Below are 17,039 nucleotides of genomic sequence, written 5' to 3'. Positions count from 1 at the left end.
ATCATACAGCAAATTAGGACCTTTTTGTTACCATAAAAGGTGAATTATGGGCGTTTTCCTGGCAGGGTAGCGCTCATTCACTAGTACACATTTATAATATGGTTCTGATTTATCAATGAAAACATGCTTATGTTGTGTGCAACAATAATTTGTGGGGCACGCAAATCCTAGAATCTCCATTTGCCATAATTTAGTAAGACATTTAGGCACGTTTCATAATTGATGACGTGGATGGTTTGGGGTTAATCGCCCCCCTCCCTCCTGTAATTCTCACATAAATCCCTTTGTCACTCAAAAACATTTAAACATTTTCCCTGGATGCCACTAGACTTGCTCAACTAAAAATGTCATGGCTCAGCTCAACTTTTTAAATTATTCCAAAACGATTTTGAGGTAGGCGTACATTGATCTAATAATTTGTAATTTAGAAAAAGTTATATATATATAATCTAATGAAGTTTTAATATATACCAGTATGGGAGCCTAAAGGTAAATAATCCACTTGGTTAGAGTCCCCAATTGAAACAATATTTTCACATGACCCTCTCCTTCAACCTGGTCTCAGAGCTTTTCATATTATTCACTATGTAAAACCCGAGATACCCATTAAGTATTATATGTTAAGTTTGGTATGGTATGTATTAACTTGTGAATGTCCATCACCCATTTCGTATGATATGTTACGAAATTACGAATTACAATTCGTATTATATGTAACGAATTTGCGAATTTGCAAATGTACAATATGTTCCGAATTTGCAAATGTACAATATGTTACGACTTTGCAAAACGTACTTTTATGTTACGAATTTGCAAAACAAATGATACAAAATGCTACAAATTCTACCTAGGTGGCTAGGGGTTAAGGTTAAATTGAGGAATTAGGTTAAAGAGTTAAGGGTAAAGGTAGTGACGTCCCAAGCATTCAGGATAGCGCTAATCATGCGACCACAGACGTTCGTTTCGCCTAGCCGAGTTCTGCTTGAAGCAAACCGAATCTATGTATGCGGACTCGTATGGGACCTATGTATCCCACTCGCAGTTTTTTCTGGTTCATATATAGTCAAAGAACTAAGCAGGCCAGACCCAGCTGCTATCGCGTTGGTGTCTAAAGGAGAGCCACCGTGTTATAAGCAGACTGGAACTGACTGGATAATTTTTTTTTATCGTAAACGGCCTGAGTAAACTATCTTCATTTATCCACCATCTTTGGTAAAAACCACTGATTTTAGCCTAGCATTGGAGCAGCAGTAGACACAAACCCGCCTCTGCAGATCAGCTGTCGTCGTTTCTCTGATTGTGGTCATTACCCTAATTATGGGAGTCGCCAGTGAAGGTGCGTCGTAAGTAGCCTATGCTGATAATATAGCCCACTACAGAATATGTATTCAGCATGGTTTATTTGCAGCAAATTAAACATGATAGTCGCTGTATTTAGCAGCATCAGAAAGGCAGGGTCTATTTTCCTTCTCGCTACACGGCCATATATGATGTCCACTTCAAGCCAGGAAACAGAAGGCGCACACAGAAGACAGTGTAATATGCCGACCTCAACATTACATAGGCATATAGGTTACTACATGATTGTCGGTGAAAATGTTCCGTTTGTAGAAGTATCAGCGCGGGGACTGGTAGGCTACACCAGAGAGGAAGAAGCGAAGCGAGAGGGTCCACTCCCATCAAAATCTGTTCACGCGGAAATACAGCGATAAGCATACCGTCTACGTTCCCGCCTTTGGGACAACGACTCCCATTGTTAGGGCGGAGACAGACCATCTCGTCATTATATACACTATCTCTGGCTACACCAGCAATGATGGCCGCTTCTCATCTTCCAGGCAAACAATTTCACACCAGTGTGCAAGGGGGGCGGCTATTTTAAACTAATAATTTAAACTCAGCTGTTTTATCTACGTTATTTGGTAAACAAATAAAACATAAAACGAATATAACGAAAGATGCATGTTGTTGTACAGAGATGCTCGTTGTATCTAGGCTACATGGCGTGATTTCATGAACGTGTTCGGAAAATGTGATTCGGTGCCTGCCAGTGATTGGCATGCATCCAATATTCTTGTCTGACTGCTGTGCTATAGCCTTGAACTGTGAATAAAGTACAGAATAATTTAAATAATAGTGCAACATTATTAAAGTACTTAAGTCAAAATACTTTAAAGTTCTACTTAAGTCGTTTTTAGGGGTATCTGTACTTTACTTTACTATTTATGTTTGACTACTTTTACTTAACTACATTCCTAAAGAAAATAATGTACTTTTTACTCCATACATTTTCCCTGACACCCAAAAGTACTTGTTACATTTAGAATGCTTAGCAGGACAGGAAAATGGTCCAATTCACACACTTATCAAGAGAACATCCCTGGTCATCCCTACTACCTCTGATCTGGCAGACTCACTAAACACAAATGCTTAGTTTGTAAATTATGTCTGAGTGTTGGAGTGTGCCCCTGGCTATCCGTAAATAAATAAAAAAAAAAAGAAAATCGTGCCGTCTGGTTTGCTTAATATAAGAAATGTGAAATTATTTTTTACTTTTGATAAAGTATATTTTTGCAATTACATTTTACTTTTGATACTTAAGTATATTTAAAACCAAATACTTTTAGACTTTTACTCAAGTAGTATTTTACTGGGTGACTTTCACTTTTACTTGAGTCATTTTCTATTAAGGTATCTTTACTCAAGTATGACAATTGGGTACTTTTTCCACCACTGGCAACAGCTACTTCGTATAGGCTAACAATGTCAGTGAGAGGAGCCATGGTGATGGCACTTTTGTCCTTCGCGCACTTTACGCAGTAGGCTACTGTAGTGATTGGCAACAAATTATTGGTCCAAAGAGACACTTTGATGCTGCACTGTGCAGTGTTACCATTCTTATCAACACATTTTGCTGTCAGAGCATTACTATAAGCGAATTCCCATAGAAAGTTCAATAAACGTTAACATTGTTGTTTCACTTGATAGTGAGAACTATCACTCATGCATACCTATATGTTTTCTACTTTCAGGTTTGAAGAGGAAGAGAAACACCTTGTCATGATGAAACCTTTGACTAACTGTCAGCAGGGTTAATGTGTGTTTAATCCAAACACAAACCCGGGTGTTAGTGCCACTGCCAACCCCATGCCCAGGAGTAGATACAGGTGTTAGTGTCAACCCCATGTCAAGTAGACACACCTCCTCTCCAACCATGAGGCCTGACAACAACAACAACAGTGTGCTGGATGTAGATGGAGAAGAGGGCGGGTCTGGACCAATCAGCAGGCCCCGTCGGCCCCAGCGCCGTTCTCTCTCCTCAGGCCGGGCGCGTCACAGCCACCGCCGCAGCAGCAGAACAGACAAGCAGCCTCACACCTGTCCTCTCTGTTCCAAAACGTTCATCTCCTCCTCTCACCTGGCCCTACACCTGCGCTCCCACAGCGGGGAGAGGAAGTATAAGTGTGGCGTGTGTGGGAAGCTCTTCCTGCAGTCAGCCCATCTGATGCGTCATAAGACCACCCATACAGGGGACAGGCCCTTTAAGTGTCCAGACTGTGGGAAGGGCTTCGGCCGCGCTTCTCACCTGAAGACACACCGACGCCTCCACACAGGAGAGAAGCCGTTCCAGTGCGCCGTCTGTGACAAGGCTTTCACCCAGAAGGCTGGGCTGATCATGCACCACCGCCTGCACACTGGAGAGAGGCCCTACAGGTGTGATCACTGTGGTAAAGCCTTCCGATCCTCCACACACCTGCTGGCCCATCAGGCCCTGGAGTCAGCCAAGCTGAGCTTCACCTGTGACAGGTGTGATCAGAGTTTCAGGTCAGCCTCAGCCCTCAGACAGCATGTTAAGACACACAGCAGCACCATGGAGGACCTCTGCTGTGGGGTCTGCTGCCGGTCCTTCGTCCGCTCCTCCTACCTGCAGCTGTACATGAGGCTCCACAGAGGACAGAGGCCCTACCACTGCAGGGTCTGCAACAAGACCTTTGCTAAGATGGCCACCTTCCAGAGACACTGTGACAAACACCTGAGGAGGAATGGGGACATGGACCAGGGGCAGGAGGAGGAAGAGGAGGAGGATGTCAAACCTACGTTGCCCCCACCATCCACACCTCCTTCTCCTGCCCTTCTACCTCCTTCTGTTCCTCCATCCACCCTTCCTCTCTTGTCTGAGGTCAACACACGCTCTAAAACAAGAGCCAAAAGTAGGATAGAATGACTGACTGTGTTCTGGACTTGGAGTATAACAATGGGGAAAGAACATAAGTGGCATCCTTAAACATGTACAATTACTTGCAACAGTCATATTATGTATATTTATTTACTGATAGGGTATTACAAATTATTTAAAGTTTTTAATTATACAAACTGTACTGTAATGTAGTTATAGTATTGTTACATTTTAAGCATGCTTTTGTATTTACTATTCCACACTTAAAAAACGTTCACTGTGTGACTTCAACACTCTTCAATGTGCTATGTAATACTGATGCGTTTCATAGCATGGTCCATACCATAACATACAGTCTGTATGATCAAATCACTCCATCCTTGGACAAAGTGTTAACTTTTTTATAACAATAAATGTTGATTGGACTTAACAGGGTACAGTATTTTATCTTCTCAAACATGTGATTCATCCAGGTTGTGAGTCTTTAATGTTGCTCAGTGTTCTGATGTGTATCTGATCTGAGTTCCACAGAAGAAACGGACATTAAACAGAGTATCAGTATTAGAGGTCTGCCTGCTACATCCATAACTATGATGTCATGGGGAAACTCTTTGTCTAGACCTACAGGGAAGAAAATAGCTCATATCTATATCTACAGTTGAAATCGGAAGTTTACATACACCTTAGCCAAATACATTTAAACTCAGTTTTTCACAATTCCTGACATTTAATCCTAGTATAAATCCCCTGTCTTAGGTCAGTTAGGATCACCACTTTATTTTATGAATGTGAAATGTCAGAATAATAGTAGAGAGAATTATTTATTTCAGCTATTATCTATTTCATCACATTCCCAGTGGGTCAGAAGTTTACATACACTCAATTAGTATTTGGTAGCATTGCCTTTAAATTGTTTAACATGGGTCAAACGTTTCGGGTAGCCTTCCACAAGCTTCCCACAATAAATTGGGTGAATTTTGGCCCATTCTTCTAGACAGAGCTGGTGTAACTGAGTCAGGTTTGTAGGCCTCATTGCTCGCACACGTTTTTTCAGTTCTGCCCACACATTTCCTATAGGATTGAGGTCAGGGCTTTGTGATGGCCACTCCAATACCTTGACTTTGTTGTCCTTAAGCCATTTTGCCACAACTTTAGAAGTATGCTTGGGGTCATTGTCCATTTGGAAGACCAATTTGCGACCAAGCTTTAACTTCCTGACTGATGTCTTGAGATGTTGCTTTAATATATCCACATAATTTTCCTTCCTCATGATGCCATCTATTTTGTGAAGTGCACCAGTCACTCCTGCAGCAAAGCACCCCCACAGCATGATGCTGCCACCCCCGTGCTTCACGGTTGGGATGGTGTTATTCGGCTTGCAAGCTACCCCCTTTTTCCTCCAAACATATCGATGGTCATTATGGCCAAACAGTTCTATTTTTGTTTCATCAGACCAGAGGACATTTCTCCAAAAAGTACGATCTTTGTCCCCATGTGCAGTTGCAAGCCGTAGTCTGGCTTTTTTATGGCGGTTTTGGAGCAGTGGCTTCTTCCTTGCTGAGCGGCCTTTCAGGATATGTCGATATAGGACTCGTTTTACTGTGGATATAGATACTTTTGTACCGGTTTCCTCCAGCATCTTCACAAGGTCCTTTGCTGTTGTTCTGGGATTGATTTGCACTTTTTCGCACCAAAGTACGTTCATCTCTAGGAGACAGAACGCGTCTCCTTCCTGAGTGGTATGACGGCTGCGTGGTCCCATGGTGTTTATACTTGCATACTATTGTTTGTACAGATGAACGTGGTACCTTCAGGCGTTTGGAAATTGCTCCCAAGGATGAACCAGATTTGTGGAGGTCTACACATTTATTTCTGAGGTCTTGGCTGATTTCTTTTGATTTTCCCATTATGTCAAGCAAAGAGGCACTGAGTTTGAAGGTAGGCCTTGAAATACATCCACAGGTACACCTCCAATTGACTCAAATGATGTCAATTAGCCTATCAGAAGCTTCTAAAGCCATGACATCGTTTTCTGGAATTTTCCAAGCTGTTTAAAGGCACAGTCAACTTAGTGTATGTAATTGTGATACAGTGAATTATAAGTGAAATAATCTGTCTTTAAACAATTGTTGGAAATATTACTTGTGTCATGCACAAAGTAGATGTCCTAACCGACTTGCCAAAACTATAGTTTGTTAACAAGAAATTTGTGGAGTGGTTGAAAAACAAGTTTTAATGACTAACCTAAGTGTATGTAAACTTCCGACTTCAACTGTACAAGCACTGAAAAATTGCTGTTGAAACTTTGAGGTAAAAAACTAAAGTACTTACCATTTCAATGTAAAATAAAATCATATTTAATGTGTAAGCTATTGGAACAGAAATGTTAGAAACGGGAATATAATTGTATTGTTAAAGTTTACATCTAACAAGGGAAGGGATGGAGTATAGCGATTGGACTATCACGAGATTCCTACCTGTTATAGTGATGAAGACGTGACTAGAACGAGAGAATGAAAATGGCTTTGAACTGTGAAACCTAGAAAAGTATGAGTTGTTTTTAAAGCATGTTAAACGAGAACCAGGATTACTTCATTAATTAAACACAACAGTTTCAACTAATGGCCACTCTTTTTGAAATATTTGAAGACAAATATTTGTTGTAATTGAGTCTTTCATTTCATCTTGGCTACAGTTTACATCAGAGGTAACAGTTATATCTTAATTCTTACCATGATATAATGCAACTTAAGTAAAGGTTCCTGTAACGGTTGATGTCTTCTCAATACAGGGAGTAATTTTTCTAATTTGATGAATTGGTTGTACTGTTGAACGTCATACCTAAAATGTCCAACAGATGGTGATATTATCTTTAGCCGCATGGGCCCATATCTTTCCCTTTTCTAAATGATCAGAAGCAGAGCGGTGTGGGGAAGACGGGTATTTCCTCTGTTTGAATTTCCTTAGATTTTGACCTTATTCCTGTGTGTGAGTCTGTTTGACTGTGCATTGTATGTATTTGAATATGTTGCTGCGTCTAGGTCGATGTAACCTAACGTAGCAGGCGTTAAAGAAACGCCTGAGCGGTGTTTCTTTCCTTCTGGTCTTGACAAGAAAAGAAAAAAATGTTGGGAGGTTCTCTTCTGCACTGTTGAACCAATCCAGTAAATGAGAAGGAGGAGTTAAGATGGTGTGTTGCCTTGAGTTTGTAAACCCAGAGGCGCAACAACCCGAGATTTCCGGGAACGCTTGCGAAGCAGACCAGGGCGGGGTTTGGGGTTTGGAGTTTGAGTGCTTCAAGATTATTCTGTGTTGACGTTAGTATTACATGATTATTATATGCATGATTAGACAGATAAATAAATGCCCCAGCGCATATATTATATATAGAAAAGTATGTGGACACCCCTTCAAATTAGTGGATTTGGCTATTTCAGCCACACCCGTGGCTGAGGGGTGTATAAAATCGAGCACACAGCCATGCAATCTCCATAGACAAACATTGTCAGTAGAATGGCCTTACTGAAGAGCTCAGTTACTTTCAACGTGGCACCGTCATAGGATACCACCTTTCCAACAAGTCAGTTCACCAAATTTCTGCCCTCCTAGAGCTGCCCCGGTCAACTGTAAGTGATGTTATTCTGAAGTGGAAATGTCTAGGAGCAACAACGCCTCAGCCGCGAAGTGGTAGGCCACACAAGCTCCCAGAACGGGTCCGCCGAGTGCAACCCTCACTACAGCTTCATGAAATGGGTTTCCATGGCCAAGAAGCCTAAGATCACCAGGCGCAATGCCAAGCGTTGGCTGGAGTGGTGTAAAGCTCGACACCGTTGGACTCTGGAGCAGTGGAAACGCGTTCTCTGGAGTGATGAATCACGCTTCACCATCTGGCAGTCCGACGGACGAATCTGGGTTTGGCGGATGCCAGGAGAACGCTACCTGCCCGAATGCATAGTGCCAACTGTATAGTTTGGTGGAGGTGGAATAATGGTCTGGGGCTGTTTTTCATGGTTCCTTAGTTCCAGTGAGGGGAAATCTTAACGCTACAGCATACAATGACATTCTAGACGATTCTGTGCTTCTAACTTTGTGGCAACAGTTTGGGGAAGGCCCTTTCCTGTTTCAGCATGACAATGCCCTGTGCACAAAGCGAGGTCCATACAGAAATGTTTTGTCGAGATGTGGAAGAACTTGACTGGCCTGCAGAGAGCCCTGATCTCAACCCCATCGAACACCTTTGAGATGAATTGGAACGCCGACTGCGAGCCAGGCCTAATCGCCCAACATCAGTGCCCGACCTCATTTAATGCTCTTGTGGCTGAATGGAAGCAAGACCAACTCCATATCAATGCCCATGATTTTGGAATGAGATGTTTGACAACAGGTGTCCACATACTTTTGGTCATGTAGTGTACAATACAGTAGCTGTAGCCCACATCTTCATGATGATTGTTATCCATCACGACCCCTGACCATTGTTGTGTTTCCTGGTCCCCACTCTGGGCCCTGCCCTTTGTCTCTGATCCATACTAACACACTCACCTCATCACTGAAGTGCTCTTGTCCTCCTGACCAATCATGGCAAGACTGACAGGCAGCACCATGGTAACATGGGCCCTTTCCCTGTGTGTGGGCAAAGACACTCATCACATTATCCTTAACAGAGCCATTGGGCTGTTTCCAAGGAAACCAACCACTGCTGTCATGCTCAGGTGTTTCTGAGCTGTGAGATAGGCATTGGGTTTGAGGTAAGGAGAAAACATAATGGATAGGAAGAAAAATATAATGTGGTGTTGTGTTTGGCCTCCTTAACCACCTGCCCATAAGCTGATTCTCTCTCTCAGAGGAACAGTGAGTGTACCACAAACACCTGTTGGTGCCCTCACCTCATCATCAATGTGCCCATCTATACTGAACAAAAATATAAACGCAACATGTTAAATGTTGGTCCCATGTTTCATGAGCTGAAATAAAAGATCCCCTATCCCGGACAATGCTGAGCCTGTTTGATTATTCAGTAGGAGCATGCCTGCTGGAGTGTCTGTGGTTATGTGTGACTATTAAAACATTAGCTCGATTATTATGCTGCTGACTTTTCCACCCAGCTTTGAAGTGAAACCAGAGAGATGAGAGGAGATACCTTTTTATCTAGAACCTCCGGCTGAAACTAGCCAGCTAACTAGCTACTTGCTATTAGCCACCGTTAGTGGTCTTCACCATTGTCCGTGGCCTGCACTACCTACCAGCCAGCTCTAGCCTGGACAATTATCGGTCAGTCTGCACAGTCTGCACAGCGCGCTATCGACCCAGAGCATATTGGATTTTCTGCCGGAATCATTGAATCACTGGACCTTAACACCGGATCATCGCAACTAGCTAGCTGCAACCGAATGGCTGTTGTTGTTGTTGGCTAATCACCACTGTCCCGAAGCAAGCACCAGTTAGCTTTGAGCTAGCCTCGAGCCAGGCCCATCTCCCGGCTATCTACCTCTCTGTCAATCGGTCGAGACCTCCTAGTGTTGACACGGAGCCCCGCCGATCCATCACGACTGGTCTGCCGACGTAATCGTCTGATGTGGTTTCAACAGGCTTCCCATTGCGAAGACCACGAGGATCCATATGCTAGCCCCGGCCCGCTAGCACATGCAATAAACAGCCGTGCCTCCTGCTCGCCTGTGCCGTAGAAGCCACCGAACTGCTCCCGGACTCACCTATTACTGTTCACTGGACCTTCTGATCACTCAGCTACACAGCTGATACCTGCTGGACTGTTCCTTTATACGGTACCCCATCCTGTTTATCTGTTTAGCCTCAGCCCAAACTTTCGTCGCCATTACCAGCTGTTGTCTTAGCTCTCTCGAATAACACCTGTGATTGCTTTATGCCTCTCTCCCATGTCAATATGCCTTGCCTATTGCTGTTTCGGTTAGTTCTTATTGTACTATTTCACTGTAGAGACCCAGTCCCGCTCAACCTGCCTCAGAGAGCTCCTTTGTCCCACCCCCCATACACGCGGAGCCAGGCTCAGTCGGTGCCTCCAGTGATGCTATCTCTTTCATCGTTACCCAACGCTTAGGTTTACCTCCACTGTACTCATATCCTTCCATATCCTTGTCTGTACATAATGCCCTGAATCTATTCTACAACACCCGGAAATCTGCCCCTTTTATTCTCTGTACCCAACGCACTAGAAGACCAGTTCTTAAAGCCTTTAGCCAAATCCTTATTTTATTCCTCCTCTGTTCCTCTGGTGATGTAGAGGTTAACCCAGGCCCTGTAGCCCCCAGTATCACTCCTACTCCCCAGGCGCTATCATTTGTTGACTTCTGTAACCGTAAAAGCCTTGGTTTCTTGCATGTTAACATCAGAAGCCTCCCCCCTAAGTTTGAGTTATTCACTGCGTTAGCACACTCCGCCAACCCTGATGTTCTAGCAGTGTCTGAATCCTGGCTTAGGAAGGCCACCAAAAATTCAGAAATGTCCATCCCCAACTACAACATTTTCCATCTAAATAGAACTGCCAAAGGGGGCGGAGTTGCAATCGACTGTAGAGATAGAGCTCTGCAGGCTATCATACTATCCAGGTCTGTTCCCAAACAGTTTGAGCTTCTACTTCTAAAAATCCACCTTTCCAGAAATATGTATCTCACTGTTGCCGCTTGCTACAGACCCCCCTCAGCCCCCAGCTGTGCCCTGGACACCGTATGTGAATTGATTGCCACCCATCTATCCTCAGAGTTTATATTGCTTGGTGACCTAAACTGGGATATGCTTAACACCCCGGCCGTCCTACAATCTAAACTAGATGCCCTCAATCTCACACAAATTATCAAGGACCCTACCTGGTACAACCCTAAATCCGTAAACATGGGCACCCTCATAGATATCATCCTGACTAATTTACCCTCTAAATACACCTCCGCTGTCTTCAACCAGGATCTCAGCGATCACTGCCTCATTGCCTGCGTCCGTAATGGGTCCGCGGTCAAATGACCACCCCCATCACTGTCAAACGCTCCCTAAAACATTTCAGCGAGCAGGCCTTTCTAATTGACCTGGCCCAGGTATCCTGGATGGATATTGACCTCATTCCATCAGTAGAGGATGCCTGGTTGTTCTTTAAAAGTGCTTTCCTCTCCATCTTAAATAAGCATGCCCCATTCAAAAAATTCAGAACTAAGAACAGATATAGCCCCTAGTTCACCCCAGACTTGACTGCCCTGGACCACCACAAAAACATCCTGTGGCGTACTGCATTAGCATCGAACAGCCCCTGTGATATGCAGCTTTTCAGGGAAATCAGGAACCAATATACACAATCAGTTAGGAAAGCAAAGGCTAGCTTTTTCAAACAGAAATTTGCATCCTGTAGCACTAACTCCAAAAAGTTTTGGGACACTGTAAAGTCCATGGAGAATAAGAGCACCTCCTCCCAGCCAGGGACGGCTTGTTCAATAGGGCGATATGGGCGACGCACTGCCAAACGGGAAAAGGAAGGGATTTTTTTTCTAATCAATTATATCACGGCAACAGCAGTTATCAGTGTTCACGTCTGATCTGCCAGCCACTAAATGTCAAATCAGGCTAAAGTCGTGCTTCAAATGGCCCCGCCCGTTTTTTGGGCGATTTCAGTCAGGTTGAAAATCGCCCAGAAGTCTCTCATAGCCTGTCATGTAAAATCTATTTTTTTCACATTTCAAAGCTTTCAATACATTCTCTATGGGTGTCTGTGGGCATGCACTTACGCGCTTTCGTCATACGTGACGTAACGTTGAACGTAACTAAGACAATGGCGGCTAGCAGCGTCTATGTTGCGACCTGCAGTGTGGCGTTATTTTATGTTTTTAATTTGTAGACTTAGTTTACAAACATTCTGCAAACATTCTGCTTTGGACTGATCTTCGGTTTTGGACTGATCTTGTTGATCGTGTACATACCCGCTACGAACGGACTAAATAATGAAAACGCTGCTGGCAGCGGAATCCCAATACAGCTGGGAGACTTGGCTGGATGACAGAGTCCCGGACAGAGAGGTGGAGCCGGCCGGCTTCACCCTGGTCAGAGCGGACCGCGATCCTGGTAAGAGAGCGACTCTGTACCCCGACATTGAACTGCTTTCTGTGTCATTGAACCTTACTATTGTTGATAAAACAAGTTTACTGGAGAACGGAGACCAAGTAGAGACTTTTGGACAAGGTGGATAATTGTATAATATAAGGCAGTTTATTCAGAGGTAAAGATATCTGGAATCGCGTGCACGGACCCGTTCGTCAAACTCGTAGGGAGTTTATCAGAAGAGCCCCTAAACATTGTGTGCTGACATTTTATACAATAAAATGAAGTAGGTTGAATCTAGTAGTTCTGATCTTCTGATTGGTCCTGATGAGTTGGGCGAGGTCACCTCCAGGCTAGTGTCACTGTTGCATTGGCTCTGAGTCGGGTTCTCTGTCTTCAGATGTTCAGCCTAAGAGAAGAGGATTTGTGTGTGTGTGTGTGTGTGTGTTTGTTATCAGTGTGTGTGTGTGTGTGTGTGTGTGTTTGTTATCAGTGATGATGTGTGTGTGTGTGTGTGTGTGTTTATCAGTGATGATGTGTGTGTGGGTGTGTGTGTGTGTGTCCTCAGGGCAAGAACTCGTGAGTTGGAAGAACTGAGAGACCTATGGCGTGGGTGTTATCCTTAGCCACCTGCTGACAAGGCTGACAAGATAGGACTCTTGTTCATTGTATTGAATACAAAGGCCCAACACAAAATGGGTCATGCACAAGATTTTAGTCAGACCAAGCTATAACATTATATATTTACTACGACAGTACATTCAACCAAAAGCTAATATAACAAAGGCATCAGAGATTATTTATAATCTGTCACAGAAACTGGAATCCATCTCCCCAGATCAGTCAATAAATGCTTCTGGTATTGACTTATATGCTGCCCCTGTCTTCATGTTGTTGCTGGACATATCTTTTTTAAAATGTGTGTAGGTCACCTAAATCATCAGAAAAATTGCCCCTCCTGAGACTTTTTTCAGGAGCCGCCACTGCTCCCAGCTACCCACTGCACTGAGGCTAGGAAACACTGTCACCACTGATAAATCTACGATAATTGAGAATTTCAATAAGCATTTTGCTCCTTCACCCAAATTCAGAGAGCTGATGTTCTGAAAGAGCTGCAAAATCTGGACCCCTACAAATCAGCTGGGCTAGACAATCCGGACCCTTTCTTTCTAAAATTAGATGCCGAAATTGTCGCAACCCTTATTACTAGCCTGTTCAATCTCTCTTTCGTATCGTCTGAGATCCCCAGAGATTGGAAAGCTGCCGCGGTCAATCCCCCTTTTCAAAGGGGGTGACACTCTAGATCCAAACTGTTACAGACCTATATCCATCCTGCCCTGCCCTTCAAAAGTATTTGAAAGCCAAGTTAACAAAACAGATCACCGACCATTTCGAATCCCACCGTACCTACTCCGCTATGCAATCTGGTTTCCGAGCTGGTCATGGGTGCACCTCAGCCACGCTCAAGGTCCTAAACAATATTATATCCGTGATCGATAAAAGACAGTACTGTGCAGCCGTCTTCATCGACCTGGCCAAGGCTTTTGACTCAATCACCGCATTCTTATTGGCAGACTAAATAGCCTTGGTTTCTCAAATGACTGCCTCGCCTGGTTCACCAACTACTTCTCAGATAGAGTTCAATGTGTCAATGTGGCTTACCTGGTTAAAAAAAGGTGAAAAAAATATATATACACTGCTCAAAAAAATAAAGGGAACACTTAAACAACACAATGTAACTCCAAGTCAATCACACTTCTGTGAAATCAAACTGTCCACTTAGGAAGCAACACTGATTGACAATACATTTCACATGCTGTTGTGCAAATGGAATAGACAACAGGTGGAAATTATAGGCAATTAGCAAGACACCCCCCAATAAAGGACTGGTTTTGCAGGTGGTGACCACAGACCACTTCTCAGTTCCTATGCTTCCTGGCTGATGTTTTGGTCACTTTTGAATGCTGGTGGTGCTTTCACTCTAGTGGTAGCATGAGACGGAGTCTACAACCCACACAAGTGGCTCAGGTAGTGCAGCTCATCCGGGATGGCACATCAATGCGAGCTGTGGCAAGAAGGTTTGCTGTGTCTGTCAGCGTAGTGTCCAGAGCATGGAGGCGCTACCAGGAGACAGGCCAGTACATCAGGAGACGTGGAGGAGGCCGTAGGAGGGCAACAACCCAGCAGCAGGACTGCTACCTCCGCCTTTGTGTAAGGAGGAGCAGGAGGAGCACTGCCAGAGCCCTGCAAAATGACCTCCAGCAGGCCACAAATGTGCATGTGTCTGCTCAAATGGTCAGAAACAGACTCCATGAGGGTGGTATGAGGGCCCGACGTCCACAGGTGGGGGTTGTGCTTACAGCCCAACACCGTGCAGGATGTTTCGCATTTGCCAGAGAACACCAAGATTGGCAGATTTGCCACTGGCGCCCTGTGCTCTTCACAGATGACAGCAGGTTCACACTGAGCACATGTGACAGACGTGACAGAGTCTGGAGACGCCGTGGAGAACGTTCTGCTGCCTGCAACATCCTCCAGCATGACCGGTTTGGCGGTGGGTCAGTCATGGTGTGGGGTGGCATTTATTTGGGGGGCTGCACAGCCCTCCATGTGCTCGCCAGAGGTAGCCTGACTGCCATTAGGTACCGAGATGAGATCCTCAGACCCCTTGTGAGACCATATGCTGGTGCGGTTGGCCCTGGGTTCCTCCTAATGCAAGACAATGCTAGACCTCATGTGGCTGGAGTGTGTCAGCAGTTCCTGCAAGAGGAAGGCATTGATGCTATGGACTGGCCCGCCCGTTCCCCAGACCTGAATCCAATTGAGCACATCTGGGACATCATGTCTCGCTCCATCCACCAACGCAACGTTGCACCACAGACTGTCCAGGAGTTGGCGGATGCTTTAGTTCAGGTCTGGGAGGAGATCCCTCAGGAGACCATCCGCCACCTCATCAGGAGCATGCCCAGGCGTTGTAGGGAGGTCATACAGGCACGTGGAGGCAACACACACTACTGAGCCTCATTTTGACTTGTTTTAAGGACATTACATCAAAGTTGGATCAGCCTGTAGTGTGGTTTTCCACTTTAATTTTGAGGGTGACTCCAAATCCAGCCCTCCATGGGTTGATAAATTTGATTTTCATTGATAATTTTTGTGTGATTTTGTTGTCAGCACATTCAACTATGTAAAGAAAAAAGTATTTAATAAGATTATTTAATTCATTCAGATCTAGGATGTGTTATTTTAGTGTTCCCTTTATTTTTTTGAGCAGTGTAGTTATAGGATATAGTTTTGTTGATGCTGAGAATGGAATGCATATGTTTTTAAATAACATTCTTAGAATGTTCTTTGAACGTTACTAATGTTTTCTTGTGGTTTTTATGGAAAGTCATCTTAATGTTCTGAGAACATTACTTTAAATTGAACCGAGGAAACCTACAGAAAACGTTATGTTGAAGTACTGGAATTCAGGGGCGGTGTGTTCAATAGGGCGATATGGGCGACGCACTGCCAAACGGGAAAAGGAAGGGATTTTTTTTCTAATCAATTATATCACGGCAACAGTAGTTATCAGTGTTGTAATCTAGACGTCTGATCTGCCACAGTGCCACTAAATGTCCAATCAGGCTAAAGTCGTGCTTCAAATGGCCCCCCCCCCTTTTGGGGCGATTTCAGTCAGGTTGAAAATCGCCCAGAAGTCTGTCATAGACTCCCATGTAAAATCTATTTTTTTCAAATATCAGAGCTTTCAATACAATCTCTATGGGTTTCTGAGGGCTTGCACTTACGCGCTTTCGTCATACGTAACATATAACCATAGAACGTAACTAAGAAAAGAGCGGGTAGCAGCGTCAATCAATTCACTACTTCTATCAAAATGGCTAGGCTTCAGTGCAACTCGATTGTGTCTTTGAAAGAAGTTCCTTTTTGTCGGCGAACAAATGAAGATAAATTGGCAACGAAACAATTAGGACCTCCCAGACCAAATTTAATAATTCAACAGGTTTCTACTAAAGGGGGGAAGTCCTACACCCGAGGATTTTCCAAAAATTGGTACGAACGAAAAACCTGGCTAGCAGTCTGCGATGTAGCTAATGCAGTCTTCTGCTACCCCCTGCTTACTCTTTCACCCTGAAGGCGGCACGGCAGACAGCACCGCTTGGACAGCGACTGGTGTGTAACGGACATGCACCATCTTTCAGGAAAGATTAAGAAACATGAGCTGTCAAAGACCCACATGGATAGCTGTTTGAGATTGTCTGCTTTGGGGAGAGTGAACATTCCCACTCAACTGGATGAGGGATACAGGCTAGCTGTCCGCCGCCACAACGATGAGGTTAGTGTTGATAATCACAAGTTTACTGGAGAACTGAAACTGACAAGGCTGACAAGATAGGACCCTTTTGTCCATTGTTATTGGATAGGAACAGAACTTATAACCAGCTCCTGACCTAAATAGATCTTAGCACAACATTTTACTCAACATATCATATTCCATATTCACTATAACAAATATATTTACTACGACATTAGCAAGAACCGCCACATCCTCAGCCGGCTAATCCAGTGTGTGAAGTTTTGCGGAGTGTTTGAGTTAGCTTTGCGAGGCAAAGATGAAACTGAGGGCTCCACCAACCCTGGTAAGCCAACACTTTTGAGATCAGTCAATAAATGCTTCTGGTATTGACTTATATGCTGCCCCTGTCTTCATGTTGTTGCTGGACATATCTTTTTTAAAATGTGTGTAGGTCACCTAAATCATCAGAAAAATTGCCCCCCCTGAGAATTTTTTCAGGAGCCGCCA

At 44.1% G+C, this 17,039-nt stretch overlaps 1 protein-coding gene across 2 annotated transcripts; it reads left to right on the top strand.

Annotated features, from left to right (window-relative positions):
* The first annotated feature begins 957 nt into the window (after positions 1-957).
* LOC121544347 (zinc finger protein 239) lies at positions 958-4,597 on the top strand. 2 transcript variants are annotated; one of them, XM_041854275.1, is made up of 2 exons: positions 958-1,336; positions 3,033-4,597. In XM_041854275.1, exon 2 carries the CDS (start codon positions 3,185-3,187, stop codon positions 4,223-4,225), a length of 1,041 nt encoding a protein of 346 aa, XP_041710209.1. In that variant the 5' UTR covers positions 958-1,336; positions 3,033-3,184; the 3' UTR covers positions 4,226-4,597. The 2 variants fall into 2 exon arrangements, with proteins under 2 accessions (XP_041710209.1, XP_041710210.1); XM_041854276.1 differs by having other exon boundaries at positions 958-1,343.
* The last annotated feature ends 12,442 nt before the right edge of the window (positions 4,598-17,039 follow it).

The sequence above is a fragment of the Coregonus clupeaformis genome, chromosome 29, assembly GCF_020615455.1.
Source record: "Coregonus clupeaformis isolate EN_2021a chromosome 29, ASM2061545v1, whole genome shotgun sequence".
Taxonomy (NCBI): domain Eukaryota; kingdom Metazoa; phylum Chordata; class Actinopteri; order Salmoniformes; family Salmonidae; genus Coregonus; species Coregonus clupeaformis.
The sequence above is the reverse complement of the archived record's forward strand: the minus strand, read 5'-3'. Positions and strand labels throughout refer to the sequence as shown.